At 35.1% G+C, this 20,568-nt stretch overlaps 2 protein-coding genes across 7 annotated transcripts in view; one reads left to right on the top strand and one right to left on the bottom strand.

Moving 5' to 3' along the window:
- Positions 1 to 20,568, bottom strand: part of LOC106650919 (neutral ceramidase) — a 61,161-nt gene that overhangs the window by 24,275 nt on the left and 16,318 nt on the right. The window lies entirely within an intron of this gene.
- Positions 14,455 to 19,847, top strand: LOC106650922 (histidine-rich glycoprotein-like). The gene is made up of 3 exons (XM_014369196.2): positions 14,455 to 14,647; positions 17,346 to 17,639; positions 19,532 to 19,847. Exons 1-3 carry the CDS (start codon positions 14,639 to 14,641, stop codon positions 19,805 to 19,807), a joined length of 579 nt encoding a protein of 192 aa, XP_014224682.1. The 5' UTR covers positions 14,455 to 14,638; the 3' UTR covers positions 19,808 to 19,847.

Here is a 20,568-nt window from a genome sequence, read left to right as displayed (position 1 = left end):
GAGAATATTTGAGAATTTCGCAATATCCGTTCGGCGTTGTAACGACGTTATCCACACATTTTTTCCTCTGCCACATAGAGCTCAACAATTTTATGTACCCTAGATGCAATCTCAAGTATTATGATTCATAATTGAATATTGCACACCAACTCATGACAATCTTCTCTCTATCTGCAACTCGTCTTCTTTTTTTCTCTACATTGCACCATTGAAAACCCATTGATATCTGTTAAATTTTATTGGCTATCTTGGGAACTGTAAAAATCCTACACGATGTGTAAGATTGACAAACACTTACAATGGTAAATCCTTAAAAGTGTTTATTGAAAATAAAAAGAACTGCTGATTTCGCCAAACTTTTTTCGCGACGTCATTTGCAAGAGCATAATAAAGATGCCGATCGATGATAGATGCCGCACTATAACGTTTATGTAATAATTGTGCGCTATATGGAGCACGATTTAGGGCACAATGTCGTAGATTTATGTAAATTGGTTAGAATAAAGAAAGCTCGGGATTAAAAAAAAAAAAAACTTAGCGTCAGCGTGTTACACTTGGGAAATTTCTGTACGTAACTTATGCAGACTCTGTGCTTTGCTATATACTATCGCACATGTAAATAATGGCGCACGATGAGATGGTAGTTGACAAACTGCGCGGCGATGTGTGTGTATAGGGTCAGAGATTGCTGACACAATGGGAGGATAAATAGGACAGCGAGAGTCTCACATATATACGAACATAGGCGTCAAGAAAACCGAGAGCAAGCTAGCTAGCGCGAGGGAGGAGAGAAAGAGAGAGATTAAGGATCGAAAGGTAAATTTCATTACTTCGTTTCAATGTGTGTGTATGCGTGTGTGTGCTCATGATGCGAGTGCACGTGCATGCATGAGCACATTATATTGTGCTTATATGAGACGCGTAGATACATACGTATTGTACGCGAGCGAGGGTCTTCCGTTGTGCGTGGCGCGGTGCAAAAATCTCGTTAGCGTGCGTGTGCGTAGATACGTGTATTCGAGAATACTTTTTTTCCAGCGCGCGCGAGAGAGTAATCTCTTTGCAACAAAAGAATTAATTTATGCAAGATAATTCCCATCGGTATTGCGGCAATTTCAGTGCTTGGCATAATAACATTTTTTTGGGCAATATAATGATGATCATACGTTCAGATGATTTGCGCTTTACGCAAGTTCCAATAATTGAGTTGACGTTCTCGAACACTTACCTGAAAAATAAAAAATTCCAAAATTTTAATTATAATATTTACTGAATCATTTCGATAAAAGTAATTTTCAAATCATTCAAAATGAACAAATGCTAATCAAGTTTAAATTATTCCAAAATATAACACTATATGAGGATTGATTCTTTAACCGATTATGTGTTGCATTAAAAATTGGGAAGTTCTAATAAATTTTGATTTTAAGTGGTATTTTTCAGCTAAGCGGGATAAATGATACTGCACTTATAGCCATACTAAATAATACTCTTAACCTACTAACCACCAAGTGTCTCAAATTATGCTAGCTGCCAACGCGATTTTTTCCATGTTATTGGCCTGAGAAAAATTTTTAACGTATGATTCAAGGTAGAATTTTATGTTTTTTCAGAATCAGGCCCAAAAACTAAGATGTGATATTATGTGATAAAAGAAATTATGCAGACGATAAAAATTAAAAACTAAAACAATTATTTCATGCTATAAATATGATTACAAAAAATCGGAAATGCTGTCAGAATCTTTAGAGATAATGTGGATTATTTAAAAAACTCGGAAAATCCATTTTTTAAAAATCCAATTATAAACATTTTTGGATAAATAAGACATTGTTAAACAAAAAATGTTCAGATCGAAAATATTCAACAATTTTGTGATGTAATCTTCAAGAATTTTTTTTTCTTAAAGTTTACAAACACAAGACTTTTGAACACATTTCAGTCAGAAATAGGTCAAACCCATCAAAGTAGAGATTTTGCGAAACTACATGCGTAATGCGTATACGTGTATGCGATTGGACAGAAGAAGGTTTATCGGTATGAATCAGAACTCTTAAGCCCTTAGACTAAAGGATATTTCAAACTGAAAACAATAGCACGCGCTAGACAACAGCGTCGCTTAAGTTGCATTTTGCGACTGGCAGGACGCTTAGCCCACGAATTATAAGGACGATGAAAATACTGGACGAAACCACGTTTTCAAACAAACGCTTATCGCATGGTGAAATGAAGAATTCGTTTGTTTACTGGCACGTATGAGCATTCTTAAACAACATTGAAATTCAAAATTGTAACAATAAATTTTTTCGACTAGGTAATATAAAATTTGTTACTTATTTGTCAAAACTAATGAAGATATAAACTGAAGACTGTTCAGCGAATATACAGTGTTAAAAGTAAATAAACTCTCATTACTAAGTGAGGAAAGGAACCTATAACAGCTTATTCCAAAGCATATGAATACATAAAAAAATGAAGAATAATTTGCAAGGATTCAAAATTGATATTTATCGGAGCGAGAAAAACCTGCCTTGTAGTGGAGACAAATTGAAGGTCATATAATGCGCAGGGACTGTTGTCGGGAGTGCGCATCAAAAAATGTATTCTATAATGATTGAAAATTTTTCAAATTTCATTACTGCGAGGAGCGAGTGTATTCAATCTATTTCTCTAAAAAAATAAATAAATAAATAAAGAAAAATTTAGTGCCACCGTAATATCTTGTGGCATCATAGTATATAAGTATGCATAAATATTTTTAACTATTTCATTTTATATATTGGGTATAGCATGTGAGCCTTGTTAATGTGTGTATATATATACAGCTCGTGGGAACGCAGCCTGCAAAATCGTGACGAGTCCTATATATTTTGCTCTCGAACGCTCCCCATGCCGCGTAAATGTGCCGCTCTTAGCAGGCCGTATTATCTTCGCGCCGTATATATTTTTCTCTGCGTTTAATGCATACCTAGCTTTATATATGTATTTCATATACACACTGTTTTAAGAATATTTTTGCAATTGATTTCTATACACATACGGTGCCATAAGACTGTTTCACTTACAAATGCACGTGAATGTGTGCAGTTTTTAAAATTTGTTGATTATATAAATTCATTAGTATGTAAACAATAAAAAATATTAACATTAAAATTAATTTAAAGATATAGGAATTTTTTCCCATCCTATGGATCGATTCAAATTCTAATAAAAAAATTAAATAATTATGTTTTGAATAAAAACTTTAATATTTTTCTACGAGTTGTATCCCATTAAACTAAATTTAATTTTTTTTTCAATTCATTCTTTTACTTCTTTACATACACGATTTGATAGCTTCATCGTTAGTGCCTGGGATTGAAACAAATTCAATTCCGACGTATTTGTTACGAGCGAAAATTGTAGGTAAGGTAAAATTGTAGATATTTTCAAACAAAGTTTCAATTAAGCACTCGACTCGATCAAATCGAATCTTTTTCGGATATTCACATATCTTAATTTAAATTTATAAATAAGAATTACTTGTCTTTTATTTTACAAATTTCTTTTAAATTAGCCCCCCACCACATGAAAGCTTTGGGTTTCTTACGGGTAAGTTTCAAGATTTATATACCTTTCCGATATATGGCCTATACATAATCTGATAGTGGTTAACATGATATTTTCATATAAATATCCAAGCGCAAATGATAAACATAAGAAACATTATATTTTCGTAAGGAGGTCTGTACCCCACATTTTGTATCGTCAAAGTCGAAAAATTTGTTAAATTGATATCTTTTTTTCTAAATTGAATATCGAAAAACGGCTCGATGGAAACCTTCATTTTGTTGCTCTGAATAGCTGGTAAACATTTTAGCTAATTCCACCAACCAGATTTTCCGGAAAACGTGTTTGAAATTATCCAGCCAGGGAAACGTGTGAAATTTTCAAACACGTTTTCCGGGAAATCTGGTTGGTGGAATTAGCTAAAAATTTTACCAGTTATTCAGAGCAACAAAATGAAGGTTTCCATCGAGCCGTTTTTCGATATTCGATTTAGAAAAAAAGATTTAAATTAAACAAATTTTTCGACTCTGTGAGGTACAGACCACCATAATTTTTTCCAGAACTAGTCGCAATCAATTGTTGACAAATCATCAACTACCCTTTTACAAAATCGAGCTATTACGATTCCGTATATAACAAGCGAAACTCTATAAATCGTTGATGCATAAATTGCACTTGAGTGCTTATTGATTGTATACCAAGGAGCATAGGCTCAGTTACGAGAGTGCCTTCGTATGTTCTTCACCGTATTGTCTTGGAAAATTAGTTCAAAACAATAATTCGAAATGATGATCCAAATTTTTTGAGGGTCCCAATTATTTTTCCAATTTTAATTAAACGCAGGTGCATAAGTATATTAAATAAGTCCGTTCGGCAATTTTCTTGTTCGTAAAGAAAGCGGTTGGTGATTCTACGGCCTTTTTATGCAAATGCAAAAAGCACATTATGTTTGCGCGAATACGCGGCATGCTCAAACGAGCGCGTTTCAAGATAATCTCAAGTGTGTGTTTATAAGTATTATAAGCGCAGCGAGATGTACTGCGAGCATGTTAGCATTTAGGGGAAGAATTTCAAGTCTGCAAAAAACAATTCGCTGTACCGGTAGAAATTAGGTAGGAACTTGTATCGAAAATTCGTATACCGAAACATCTATAGCTATTTGGCGTATATATGCACATACATTCGCCGCTAAAGATCGATTAATTAATCTTACGGATCGAACTTTTTTCACTAGCGGTAGAAATCGGAGCAGAGTCGCTTACGTAACGATCTTCGTGGTAAGTATACATTTTCAAACCTGCGACGCACAATAGCATCCACGCAAAGTTGAAAAAAAGAATCGAGTATGTGTTTTCGTGAGTCTGTACCTGTACCAGTCAAAGCTCAGCAATAGAAGGAAATGAGCCTGTAGATCATATACTTCATTTACTATAATGCCGATTATACGAGGCTATTAATTAGGTCATCGTTCTCGTGCATGTACAAACTGATATTGTGCATCAAGCTGCAGAAGAGATAATCGTACATCTTACTTTCCCTCTCTCTTTCTCTCTTTCTCGCATCATCATTACGTGAAGCTTAATGTTGAAAACATCACTTGCTTTGATCAGGGTTACTTGACTTTATCATTGATCATTTACACTGATTTTTGATTGATTCGAATTCGTATACACAGCCAGAGTAGTCTTTAAATCATAATGGTTTTCAAAAGCCATTCAAAGACATTTGTAAAAAGTAAAAAAAAACTTATGGAAAAAAGTGTCAAATAATTTCAAGTGCACTTTTATGTTATTGAGGTCAGCATTATTAGGCATTGTCCCGATATGAGTTGACCGCAAGATGGCGCACTTGTGTTATCCGACATATTACTATTATTATTATTTCTATACAGTCTGTAAAGCAGACGATAAACTTCTTTTCGCTATGTATATTTTCGTGAAAAGTGTACCGTGCGCATGACTTCGGATAATACAAGTGCGCCACCTCGCGGCCAATTCATATCGGGACAATGTCTAATAGCCAAGAATTTGTAAATCAGATAAAAATAATCGTATTTCATCTAGATCACTTAAGTAAAAAAATTATTAAAAAGTACCCGAACGTCCAGGACACACTCGCATAAGTATCGGAAAATCAACAACTTTAATACGCAGTTTTGGAAACGACCATTTTCAGTAAACGTCGTTTGGGATGGATTTTTCAATATTTTCTCAATGCAGAATAGTCTAGTATTTGATACACATAAACAGGTTAAATTAAAAAAAAAATTTAGTTTAATGGGATATAACTCGTAGAAAAATATAAAGTTTTTATTCAAAACATATTTATTTAATTTTTTTATAGGAATTTTAATTGATCCATATGATTGGAAAAAAGTCCTATACCTTTAAAATAATCTAAAACGCTTAAAATTTCATACTAAGCCAGGCAGTGAAAGATACACGCGATGAATTTATAGAATACGTTGGCGAGTTCAGTAGTCACTACGTAGCATGCGAGAACTTCTGTCTAATAAGATTATATGAGATTGCTAAATTGCTTTTTAAAAGTTTATTACTCATAACCAAACACATAACAAGAAATTTCCTTTCAACAGTTATAAACACTTGCGTACACTATTGTTAAGCGCGGGCACATTTGCTTAGAATCACAACCAAAAGATATACATTTTACATTACATTTTATGTATCAAAAGGAAAAAAAGTGAAATATCATCTTGCATTATATATTCCATTCAAAGAAACGCGATGCGTAGATAAAAATGCAATTTTGTGAGATGAATTCATCGTTTATTACTGTAGGTTTATTACTATACTGCGTAACAAGAAAGAAAGTGCGGCGTCGATCGTGAAATGTCTGCGGGTTATGCAATATCCGCTAGGAATAAAATTTCAAGGGCCAAAAGTATCTCTTCCTTCTACGCGTGGTTGAATTCAAATATATAAATTATATTTAAAAGCGTACACGGATTCGGTATGCGAATCGTTGGTGAAAATTTGTTTTCCTGTCGGTATAGCGAGGCGAAATTAAAATTCGCCTTTGCCTTTTACGATAATTATCATTTGTGCGGTCGAGAACAATTTCGAAGAACATGGCAAGTCATTTTATACATCTCTGTACTTAGGAAAGTACCAGAAGCCGGCACAATTTTATACTTTGTTTTCTTATACGAGAGCATGAAAAGTTGACAGTTCATCAACGGTCGATAAAATGTATTATTGCAAGTAACGGCGAATGTCCTGCACCTTGAAATGTTCATCCAGCATGAGATCAACAATACTCATTGGATTCTCGTAAATAAAATTAGATAACATTATAAATGTAAACGATTTTTTATAAAAGGTTGTTACAAGATGTATACTTTCTTTTTGATCATTAAGACAATAATCAAACTTTTCACACTCATATATTGAAAAGTACTTTAAAAAAATACTTGCTCGCTCTCAAGCTTCGAATAAAGTGCAATGCTCATAATTCACACAATAGTTTTTATCGTTGGAGCACTGAGAAATGAATGCATGAATGTACCAGTACGAGATTTCTATATACATAATATGCATCATTACAAGAGGCAAGTAAATCGTCTAAAAATCTCGCGAATATAATAATAAGTTGCGCTTACATGCACGAACTTATGCGTAACTGCTGATGCATTGATGCGTCTGTACGTGTACAAATGATAAAAAAGAGTGAAATGTATCTAAAGTACACACATTTGGGAAGAGGAAGTATCACTCAACGACCGTGAGAGGTATAGAAATTAGCTCGTGCGTTACTTATTTGCGCCAAATTGGAAAAGAAAATCGACCATATTGTAGACTGTACGAGTGCGAAATATTGATTTCACATAAATGATGTCTTTTAATGAGTTTTAATTAGTTCAAAAAACTAAATTTAATGCAAATTTAATGTAAAACCATTATTAAAATTAAAGTCAGTTATATTGAATTTTATGCAAGGAACTTTTCATGAACTGTTCTTAGAAAAGAAATTTATCGGTACTGATTTATTTTTTAATATAAATTTATAATAAATTAATAAAATACCGTCAAATACATTGTTTTTGATGCAAAAATAAACTGAAAATTTTTTTTAATTGTATACTACAATTTATAAATTTTGATTAAAAATAATTAAAAAGGAGATTATTTGAAGCCTACACCTTACACTAGATTGCGAGTGCCTATATCTGTAAATCTGCAAGTGGCAACAATAAAAATAGGTGTATGAGTAAGAAATGATCATTGTTGTTAATGATAATGTTGATATACAGTATGTTTGCAGGTCGTTATTGATCTACTTTCACGTAAAATAATTAAAATAAATATTCGAGAAATCGAATTTAACGAATTTACATGAAATTTAATATAAGAAGATTCATGTTTAGTGATTCGCAAAAAAATATCCAAATTCAATTCAAATCACATTTGCTTTAATGATTTTACAAGAACATGAATTCACCTGAATTTTCTTCTACTTTTGCATTAATTTTAATGTAAACTAGCCCGACTTTCAGCGCGCTTCGCGCGCTCTCTTCTTTTTTATTCCGTTTTGCCATTTTTCAATATTTAAAATAGAAAAATTAAATAAAGGTTATATTATAAACTGTAAAAATACGCAATAGGTCGGCTTTTCACGTCAGCGTCTCCTCGAGAAAACCAATCAAAAGTAGTATTCAGCCGTCCATAGGTTAATACTCCACTTTCTTAACTTACGATAATACTCATATTTGCACGTTACAAAACAAAAGCAAGCTACTGAACAACCAATCACAGCGCGTATAAAATGCTAACGCCAAAATCCTCACCACTTTTATAGGATAGGATATTTTCAACAGTGCATAAGCTAAGAAGGGTGCTATACAAACGTTGTGCAGTAATCAAGTCGTTGCTCGCGCGAGTGTGTACATATATTTGTTCATGATCGGTGAGTAATCAATGGCGTTTCATTTCTATAATGGATGTGCTTTATTGATGCAAACGTTTCTAATAATACGACAGGTTCTGCTGCGGTGCCCTGCATTTCGTATTTATGCCTTCCATCATTTTGAGCTACTGAGACCCGATTAAGAGCATATCGCAATGGATTATTGTGTCATTTAGCTCAATCTGGCATATTTGAATTAAATAATTTCAAAGATATATGAATTTTCAGTGACAAATGAATTTTGCCTTGGCCAAAAGAGATATCTTTTTATCAGCAAGATATAATTTGAGCCGACAAAACAATTCAAATCCCTGGAAATCGATTTTCGCCCCTAACGCTCTCGCGACGAATCCAATACGTACACGATATCGTACACGCACGCACAATAAATTCACGTGTTGATGCGTGCCTGGGGCTCCATAAAAGTGTATGTATCTGTTTTAGCATATCCTGTACATAAAGATCGGCAGGTATAAGTAGGCGAGAATCAGAACACAACATAGTGCAACAAACGCCATCTCTCTATAATGATGCAATAAAGAAATTCTTACCTCACGGCAATATGGCATCGTAAAATCCATCTCCCTCTTCCTCGCACAATACATCCTCGAGAATATTATATAATCCCGGTGAGGTACAGACACAGACGTTGCAATGGAAACTGGTTCACGGTAGCTCCGCAGTGCATAGAGCGCACATGTACGTGTGCGCCGACTTTATCTGCGGCTTTCGCATAGGTAAACTCGGCGATCATATATGTATTTGCCCCGTACACGCGCGCGCGCGTGATGATGGCGATGATTGTCGTACAATTTGAGATATATTTGCAATCGATGGATAAAAATGTTATCTATATACGCTAGGAGTGTGCATTACACTTTTCATGAGTTACCAATTCACGTGCCTATTACGGTGATCAGCGCCCCTTGTCGTATTTTGCACACGAATGCACATAACTATGTGTATGTGTAACGATAAGCTCTCCGTATAAATATTTTCTGTATTATTATTTAAGAAGAAAAAAGGCAAAAGATGCGCGAAGCACATATACACATTCGTTAATGCCTCCGTATCATTGCTCGGTCACGAGTATTATATGCCGTACAGCCTTTCTCGCCTCAATCCTAGTTATAGACTGTTGCTCTTGTAAAAGCTTTTACTTATTTGTGTGTGTGTGTGTGTGTGTGTGTGTGTGTGTGTGTGTGTATATAAGTTGTGGCTTCTTTTTTTTCTCATTTGAGCGAATCGCTGCCAATGCAGCTCGTACTTATATACCATATAATGAATCGTTCAGGCAAAGCAATATCGCCGCTCGGTATATACCTCGCTGTTGTGGTTCACTGCAAACGAGAAAGAATATGAACCTGTGACTCGTTAATTGAAATCCAATCGTTCGTTCGTTAGGTGGCTGCGATGAAATTATTTTGAAATTCTGATTGACCGCGGATTCCAAACGTTTCTCGTGTTTCTCATAACAGAAGATAAGAGCTGTTGTTTACAATATCATCGTTAAGAGTAAATACTACGCTGGCAAGTTTCTGAGTTTTGCATACATAGGCTACACATCTACTCGAGCCCAGAGAAAATACATTTCGATCCGCGAGTGCGCAAACTTGCGCACAACGTTAAAGTGGCTTCAAAGGAAAGGGAGCGATCGCTCGCGCGCGCGCCTTTGTAGTAAACTATATGGTGCTGTATATGTGTACTATACGTATATGTAGAGAGGAGTGCGCCACGCGAGAGACAAAGTTTGCAAGTTAGTCGCTTGCCCTGAGTTTGTCTCTCTCTCTCTCTCTCTCTCTCTCGCAATGTGAGTGGATACACATATAATCGTTGCGCAATTGACCTTATATATATATATGCACAATGTACCCCATAAGTGTGTGTGTACGAGTGTTGGGTCCTTATAAAAAAATACTTACAATGAGACGCTCAAGGCATCCGGTTCGATCGTTAATGCTTATATGTGTATCATAGCCCGTAATAGCTATGGGAAGAAACGCGCTTTCGTGCGCTTGAAAACACAGGTGATCTCGGTAGCTACTCTCTGCTAAATAATTTCAGTTATTGGTAATGGGATTTGGCATTTAATTTCGTGGCGCTTTGAAATAGTTACCTCTATTAAATTTCCATTCAAGTGGTTTAGCTGATTGGTGTAGTACATGCTGTCAAGCTTGATCACGCTCTATTCAATAAACTAAACTTTATAATTAACATAAATAACTTGCGAATTAAAATGACTTCGATAGATTCTTCCTATCAATCGAGCCAGCAGCAAAAAGTAAAATAATGATTTTGTTATAATTGTTACACTGACTTTTAAATCAAGTGTGAAAATGTGTATGTTTACTGGTCATTGATTATTTGATTTCAAACTCAATAATCTTATACGAGGGAAAATACCCAATTAAAAAGATCTTGCGTTGACATGATCTAGTTTTATATGATTTAGCATAAAACGCTCGGTCTCGCGATAAAGCCATAAATAGGTTACTTTGGCGTGCACAAATATAATAGGTCCTGGAAAGTACCAAGCAGTAGTTATCTATAAAATATATATAAAAATAGATTTCGATCGATTTTAAAATTATTCGCCTGAATAAATTTTAAAAATTTTAAATGTTTCGATTAAAACTTCTTTACTTGATATCAAAAGTTGAATTATCAATAATGGCTTCTTTTTGTTCAACTGTATTGATAAATTCAATTAAGAGTAATCTCCGACAGTTTATATATGAAACTTCTTAAAGGCTCGTATTACTTCAATACTTATATTTGATAGAAATACCTACTAATAAATCTTTCGAAATTGAGTTACAGTAACTTTTACTACATTAAGTCATTATATTTGTATTACCTCAAGAACTCAGCAAACTTGTTTATTTTTTTACAATCCTAAATGTAGAAAAGGAACTAAAACACTAATTTAAGAAAATGTGTGGTTCTTCGTAAGATCAAATTTATTATTTATGTTGCTTATAATTTAAATCATGGATTATATAATATATTATTAATTTTTCTTATATATATGAAAAAGCATTCAACCCTTTCAAGGAGTTAATTCTTAGTTAATTTGATAAACATGTACTTTAAACGAGTAAATGAATGCAAAACAATTGTCATCCACAATGAATAAATCAAATGTTGAACGTTTGTATAATTTATCCTTTGCTGCAGCTTCAAAGATCTGCGCAACTTAATGTATTTATGATGCATGAGCGCCTCTTGTACGTGTAAGTTACAGTTGATCGCTTTACATACACGCGGCAGGCACTAAAGAAGATTTGCAGGGATTGTAATTGAACGAGCCCTGGTATTGTTTCAATACACAGAGGCGTAATTTTATCGCGCAGCGGCGTTGACGATTTGTCAAGAGCACATACTTACACGTTTTACGATATGAGGCACGTTTTATAAAATCAAATTAAACGGTTTTAAAGGAAAAAGTCGACCTTTTACGGTTATTATATGCAACGCGTGACACACTTGCCTTCTCGAGTGATTACGAAATAACTTGGTTTTCTTCCTTTTTTTTTATTTTTATTTTCGAAAGATGTACTCATCCGCGGTGAAGCGTACGAGCGGAATACGGAAATCGTAACCGAGAAATAAAGTTATTATATTTAATTCATCTGAATTGCCTTTTCATAATGGCAAATCTATTATAATTTCCACAATGAAGTAATTACAATAGTGTAACAAAGCTGCGTTCGAGCCAAGAGCTTCATTAAACTGCGTATCCCGTTTTGTATGTTTTAATGGCAACAAATGATGCTACCCAAGTCATCATCAACTCGGATAAAATTTAAAATCCTTTTTTATTTTCTCTGCGGAACTTCTAGAAGGAAACTTTTTCAATCGATCTTATGCAACAAGTCGTTGTATATTAATTAAGAATTTAAATGGAAAAAAATCGTATTAAAGTTCATTTAAGAAAAAAAAAGAAACAGTATAAGAACGAAATGCAAAAAGTTTCACTTGCTACTCGTACGCGCGTGTGTGTATAATCTGTATTTGCATCTAGCACCGGTCCAAAAAATTACGAAACGCCGAGCGCGTCGTCGCGCGGACAATCGACGCACGCGTACGCGCGCATATATACACAATTGTGCGGGCGCGCGCTGCCGACAAATTAAAATACGCGCACATAGTATTCGTGTACTTGGTTCTTTTTTTTTCGTGTGTCTGTGTGTGCAAAGAAGTTTCCGTGATCGCGCGCGGGAAGAATTCGCATTTCGCAGAGAGTCTCTCTGGCTGCGAGGCTCTCTTACGACACGTCCACGTGTCGCGCAATAACAACGTCTTGTATATACCACCAGACATATAATACACACATACACACGCGTATACACGTATGCACGTCAGGTCCTATCTGTGCCGCAAGGATTATAAGCAGGATATACTTGGCGAGGCGCGAGAGATTCACCACGCCTGCGTGGCGGCGGCGGCTGAGGCAGGCAGCGGCTAAGCCAACCGAAACTAGGCCAAAACGATATTACGGTCCTTGCATATTCGCGCGCGCGCGTGCAGATTCGTATGTGTGCGAGTGTGTTATACACATGACAGCTTCTCTCCTTTTTTTTCACGCTATTTATCTTTTTTTTGCATTCATCTCCCGAATGTGTTGATGATCGTAAAGACTTTTTCACACTCTGCTTTCAATGGTTCTATTCTTGTCTTTTTCAAGCTACTATAATGTATACCGAATGCTTGAATGCTCATCCTCGTCGTGGTTCGTTCACATTTAATAACCGTATAAACTTTTGCAAATTGCCCGCACGTAACCGCGCGCATGCGCTAATCGGCCACCATTTAATAATCAAAAATACCCATTGTAATCGAGCAATTACCATGAAAATTTGATGTTTGCGAAGTATGTGTACTTTTAAATGCTCGTTTAGCCATTTCACACACGCGCACGGTATATCGTCAATTACATCAGCAGCCAATCGTCGATATAACGCAACGCGCAATCCTGCACCGAAAAATAATAATACGCGGCGTTATTTCTATTGTATGTATATCATACCGCAAACTAATGGCTCGTCTGCGCGCGAGCACCTGTAAATCTTGCTCCTATGTATAGAGGAGCGCTCGTATGTACGTGCATCTTCGTAATCAAAATACAGAGCATATATTACGAGCAGCGATATATTCGAGAGAGACGTGCACGCGGCGCGTAAACCACACACACGTACTACGATTTCGCAAAGTCGAATCATCCGAAGATCGCACTGCAGACCGACTGCCTCGCACACAAAACCTATACCATAATATAGCTGCGGAGATATCCCGTCGTAAAGTCAGCGCGTGCACTGATTAAATGCACTCGCGCGAACGATGCTTAATAAATTTAAAAGCTGGTGCACACACGCGAAGCTGCAGCGAGATGTGCATGCGCTGTTGTTGTTGTTGTTGTTGTTGTTGTTGGAAAAACAAGAGAACCGACGGATTGTGTGTGTCTTATAAAAATCATATCGGTAGGGGCAGATAGTAGGTATATACTTGAAAAGCGATTGCGCTCGTGGAGAAAGGATAAAAAATACTGGTACACGCATTCTCGAAGCTGCATATAGGTAGTATAGTGAACCCTGCAAAACATCGACATGTAGCTGAAAAAGGGCTTAGCTGCTGGAAAAAAGAAAGGAGATTAGTCTGCTGCTGCTGCTGCACATCGAGCCATGCGTGGGCTATATCGAGAGTGAGAGTGAATTGCAACGAAGGCGGCTCTACGTATACGGCGTACCTTTACCTCCACCTTTACCCTAAACCCCAGCTCTTGTGCTCCCATAACTGCTTACTGCATCCACATGCACATACACAAGTTTGTGCACGTGAATGTGATAGTGCTGCAAATACTACACTACGTGGGGTAAGTGCGGCGCGCAAAAGGAAAAACTTCACCGGGTGGGAGATGGATATAAGCCCATGCGGTCGCTGATGATGCTATCAGTGTCTTTGCGCGCTCTCGGCTCACGTTTTGTTTTTGCTTTAAATCGGGAGCGAGATACTTTCGGTAAATTTAAGGTGTTTCGACGACGACGATTATTAAACGTTTGACTCAGTGCATTGCAAGATTTTTTTGCTCTTTCGAGTATTTTTGTGTTTCGAAGCATCGAATTGATTTCATTTAATCGAACTAATTAATCAGAAAGGCAGCAAAATGTTGAAGGTACAAAATGAGTGTTTTTTTTTTTTTAATGAAATGTTGTGTGATGTTGTGAGTCTAGTTTTAAGGTATGAGTTGAAGCTGTGATTGTTGATTAATAAAAGGCTTAGGAAGATCGAAACTTCTTAGTAATTATAAATTCTTGAAAAGATTAAAGGTAGGTTACATTGTTTTTATTTATTAAGAAATTTATACTTTTTTTCACAAATATCACTGAAACCGTCAACATTTGTAAGTACGATGAGTAATTTTGAATCGATCATCAGAACATAAATTTTTTAAATTGAGTATAGTTATTTCAGCCTTTATAATGTCTGTTTTTTTACTTAATTTTCGTGAAAATAATATTTTATTTTTCAATCAAGCTAAAAATGCAGGAGCTGCCGCATTAAAAGTCAGATAATGAATTTTCTAGAAGTTAATTTCCTCTGGGTACAAAAATGTATACTCTATAAAAAACACGAAGGATTTTTGTTTCTAATTAAACACTGTACACGTTATCACGCGAGATAAGCTTGAAAACAAATTAACTACTTTCGAATCAAAGAATAATTTTAACTTTTTCGACTGAATTTTTCTTTCAAATTTTCCTGAATATGATTTTTTGATGATTCATCAATATGTTTATAGTATATTTGATTTTAACAAGTAGAAATAGCAATAGGTAGTAAAACGAAATAACCGCTAAATCGGTGTCTTTTTTCAGTGTCAAATATCAATGTTCATTCAAGGAAGATTAAAATATTTATTGCAGTAAATTAATTTTAAATTAAATAATAATCAACTTATTAAAGTTTTTAAATCATGAAAACGAATTACAAAGGGAATTTTCAGTTTAAAAAATTTGAATAGAAACAGCATAAGTACTCTTATAACGCTGAGATTTAAGTATTAGTAAATACATTGGTTACCGGTTATTTAGTTTGTATCTTTGAAAGAAAATCGATTACGCTATGCAAAACATTTACTTAGTTGCGCGCGCGACACTTCAGCAATCTATCATATTTATTTTTAAAAGAAAGTTTGAGTCTGCGAAATAACAATCAAAGCCAATGAAAAAGAAAAAAGAAGATACTTCATTCGTAGTCAAAAGATTGGCTTCGCATCTTTCTACTCGGTTACGTATACACGCGGCGCATTAGAGTACACGAGTAAACGCGTGTATTTTACAAATCTCATTGGCGCATTTAAATACGCTTGGCAGTAGACCCATGTCCATTAGGAGAAGCAGCCACAACAGTAGCAATTCAAAAAAGTAAATTTATGCAAGTCGTTACGAGGCTCGTTATTATCTGGTCAACGACAGGTGGCATTTTCTTTTCCTTCTCTCTTTTTCTCTGGCTTGGGAACTATAAAAAAAATCACATCAACTTGCCGCAGCCACGACTTTCCCGCTATGCACATACGCGGCTGGCCACACAGTAAAGGGATCGTTCATAGGCTATACTTCCGGCGCTTATGTTTGCTTGTTGCTTCATTGTTGCTCACTGTTGTCGCATACAAAATATATCTACGCACTGAGAGAGACAGAGAGCGAAAGGAAGAGAGAGAAAATGCGCTCGTTGGAGCATGGAAGATAGCGCCAGCGAATAAATTTCATGCATCCCGCGCGCGAAAAATTATGTTCCCACTACAAACGAGTAACTGGCTTGCGCGCGTGCTTGAAATTATTCTCTCGTATGTGCGGTATTATATACTGTTAAATGTTGACTCGGGCAGCAGCTCACAAGATCGTTGGATTCAAAGGATTCTTTTTGCCATGGAAAACGTTTGCCGCACGTCAGAAAAATGTCCCGGAGACATGATACACGAAGCTCATTTACTTTTTCTCGATTTGTTTTAATCTTGAATTTTTTTTAGTAAAAAACCGATATGGTATTTAACGTGGTAAAATTAAACCCATATTTGATGAGCATTTGAAATTCCAATTGGTCGTCGAAATTTCATAATTTTATAATTTTTTGTATTCTGCAAGAATTATTGATGAAGTTTTAATATGCTCAATTTTCAGATTAAAATCTCGTAGATCTGCTTCCTTTATATGAGAAATTTTCCACGATTCTCATCAGACACATTAATATTTAATTCCATGAAATTGAAAAAACGTAAACCATTTGAAGCATAAGCTACGATGCTACACGCATCAAGAGTAGATTCATATAAGGATGTATATTATTGTAAAAAAACTGAGCATTTAAAATAATAAAAAGTCTAACTTTCATTTGTACACATTTAAAATTAATGAAGTAATTGTTTAGAATGAAATCGGAATAAAAATGCGTAACTTACTGCATAAACTATCTGAAAATAACTCGGAAATGAACAAAATTTTTATACGCTTGATAAATTTACTAAAACTTGCAATTTTTTTAAAATTACTAAGTAATGGAGAAATACGATATTTCAATAATTTATAGTAATTTTCAAATAAATTCTTGCACCCTAAAATTATTCAAAAAAAAATTGAGGTATTTTGTGGCATTAAATAAGTTTAGAATTTTTTAATTTATAAAAAAAATTGTTAAAATGTGTGACTCAATCAGGCGAAATATTTCTACCAGATACAAATATAACTATGTAAGATAAAAATTATAGTTTGAATAAAAATTTAAGCGTAATTTTTAAATTTATCATTTTTTAACCGAACAGTACCATATAACACGACCTTAATCATGTTTCGTTCTTTTTCACCCCCCGAAAGACTCTGGTGATTCTGGGCGTACTGATAAGCTGGTGTGATGGTCTGGTGATCGGTTACAACGGCGGTCACAATCACCATCATTACGATTATGCCGCCTTCGAGGACTATCACGACGGCCACGCGGTCCTGCCGACCGTAGCCGTTCCCATACACGCCGTCTCGGCGGCGCCTCTGCATCATCATCACCACGCCGTCCTGCCTGAGCCGCATCACGAGCTGCATCATCACTACGACCATCACGATCATCACAGCCACCACAGCCATCACGATCACGACCACGAACATGACTATTACGTAAGTCCTTTACATTATTGCTCACGTTAACTCGACGATGAGCTGTTACTGGAAATTGTACGTAATACGATGAACTGTGAATATTATCTCGCACAATGTATGTTATGCATACATAAAGAATTCGCAATTAACCGACGATCGTAGAATGTGCTTTTGTAATTTGACCATTTTAAATTCGTCTTCAAATTAAATATTAGAGCCTTGGCTGGCAAGGATGTTTGATCACAGAAACGAAACTAAATCCATTAGGGCAAGAAAGTTCATTAGAAGCTCATTAGATTGGTACAAACAAACTTGAAGCATTTTCAGACACATATTATATCGAAGAGCACTTCGCGCAATATCTGACCAGTATTTACTTTTGAAATGTCTGAACTCAAAAAAAAAATCAGTAGAGGATTAAGAAGATTTGAGTTAAATGAAGTTCTTAAATCATCTTATTTAGAGAAAAAGTTGATGTTTTACGTCGCAGTATAACAAGAATTTTATAAATTTGGCCGTTGAAGCGAGAAACTTTTTATTTTTAACGGTTTTTTTTCACGACTTGTTTTTAAAATCGTTTTGTAACCCAAATTTTTTCAGTATGCAGATAATGGACGCCTGAACATTCATTAAATTCATAAGTATTTTCGACATAAGATGTCGTCTTAGCTCTCGCAATTAAATGATCTCGAAGACAATACATAATGTAACAAAACAAAATGAAATAGTTAAATAATTCGTTTAAACTTTTTGTCAAAAGTTACGCGTAAGAAGCAATAAAAGTGACACTAAAACCTAACGAGTTTTTGGTATATAGATGCTCCTATAATTCAAAGACGAATCTTCAATCTTTTAAGCTTTCATTAAACATTTTATTCCATCTAAATCTTTTTTCTGAAGTTTTCTTTTGTAGGATTGTTGAAATACAGATATGTTGTTATGTATCGTAGATATATTTCTAAATTGAACGGTTTAGTTTTCATTCGAGTCATCCATTGCAACAAGTTTTTAAAATGTTCAACCCAAGTCCTTCTAACAATTATATGATAACAATATCTATGATAGTGAATAATTTGATATCAAGTCTTGCTAGATAATAATACGGGAATCGCAAAAACCGTTTAGGAAAAGAACGTTGAAAATTTCGTTCGTCAATCATACGCCCGAAAGTTTACTCGAAGAATAAAAGACTTTGATGGTAAAGTGATGCTTTTCATTTCTCTATAAGAAGCTACCCTCTTACGTCTGAAAGTTTTATGAGCTAACTCTCGTTTTTTTATTATTTGTTGTGCTGTCCTGGATAAGAAGAACTATTATGAAAGTGTCTGTGGTGACGCGTGAAATATGTAACAAGCTCTCGTTCGTATAAATGTACTATAAGCTGCCCGACTCTGCGTGTACTATACGCATTGTATTATGTCTGAACATAATCATAATCATCGCAGGAATTGCGTTAATGGACTCTCCGCTTTAACATTGTAACGGGTGCACATATGTGCAACATTTTTTATTATTATGATGCTGCAATCGGCTGTAGTTTGCGTCAGGTGGCACAGTGCATTATTTGGTTACTGAGGTCGCCCATTTTTTCATCTTATCTCGGGTGTTTTGAAAATGTATAAGCTTCAAATTGTTCAAATGGAAATTAAATAATTAATATTGGTTTTCACAGATATTAGAACGGGAATTGTCGATGCAAAGAAAGCTTGAAAGCTCATTTTGCAGTTTTTGTTTTTCTGAAACTATTTACCAAGTTTTTTATGCTATCTTATAATTAATATTGGTATCAATATTTTCTTGGTAGACTTTTTTAAAATAAGTTCCAATAACAGCCGATGAAATATACGGATATTCATCTTCTTCGATAAGTATAAGCTATACTAATTAAAACTATCGGATTTTTTTCGCAGTCTCATCCCAAGTATACCTTCAACTACGGAGTGCATGATCCTCACACCGGCGACGTAAAGACGCAGCACGAGGTGCGCGATGGCGATGTTGTCCACGGCTCGTACTCAGTCAACGAACCCGACGGTAGCGTCCGAATCGTCGAGTATACCGCCGACGACCACAATGGATTCAACGCCGTAGTAAAGAAAGTAGGACCACAGCTGCATCCCCATCATCCAGTGCCTAAATACGTTCACCACGCGCCCGACTACTACGGCTATGAGCATCTCCACTAATCCTAATTATTTTGAGCTTATAAATATTAATTTTTTTTTCAACAACGATGAAAAGTATTAATTAAAAAAAAATCAATTGATCCTGATCTAGATCATCGCTGGATTCTATGGGTTGGATCGCTTGTACAGAGTGTACAACTACTGCGTGTACTTTTATTGACTATTATGATATCAAGTAACGTGTGTAAATACAGGTGTATGCATTTGAGTATAGCTGCAGGTACATTTGATTTCAATACACATAAAAAGTGAATAATAATTAACTTTCGTGGCATTAAATTGTTTTCAATACAGAAGATTTAACTAGTAATGGTTATGACATCTAAATCAATGCATACATTTGCATAGAAAATTATACACGCCAGCTTGATTTTATCGAGATTAGAACTTGACTAATGCAATATATTTTCATTTTTATTATTATAAGTAAGTCCAAAAGAGTTTAATTCTCTTTATGAAATATTTTACTGATCTCGAGGACACAAAAAAAACCGTAAATCTTTTATTTTTACTACTTTCTTATTTCGTATCTTCTAAAAGAGAAACTCTGCTTTTATCTTTGCCCTCTTCTTCTTCAATATTTTTAATAAAAGAGTGGTTAAATTTAATACTTCTTTGGCAGCACTCAAAATCTCGAAAAAAAATCACATTGGAAAGAAACAAAAGATGGTACAGCTTTACGGAGAGAAACATTTCCTTATAAAAATGAACGACGCTTTCTAGTTGAATTCATCGATTTACGAGACCATTTATACTGACAA

Source organism: Trichogramma pretiosum, unplaced genomic scaffold, assembly GCF_000599845.2.
Source record: "Trichogramma pretiosum strain Unisexual culture from Peru unplaced genomic scaffold, Tpre_2.0 scaffold19, whole genome shotgun sequence".
In the NCBI taxonomy this organism is placed as follows: domain Eukaryota; kingdom Metazoa; phylum Arthropoda; class Insecta; order Hymenoptera; family Trichogrammatidae; genus Trichogramma; species Trichogramma pretiosum.
The sequence above is the reverse complement of the archived record's forward strand: the minus strand, read 5'-3'. Positions and strand labels throughout refer to the sequence as shown.

What these genes read in the sequence shown, in the direction of transcription:
- LOC106650922 (XM_014369196.2), top strand. An exon ending in ACCACGAACATGACTATTAC is followed by an intron (nt 17,640 to 19,531) that starts GTAAGTCCTTTA and finishes TTTTTTTCGCAG; the next exon opens with TCTCATCCCAAGTATACCTT.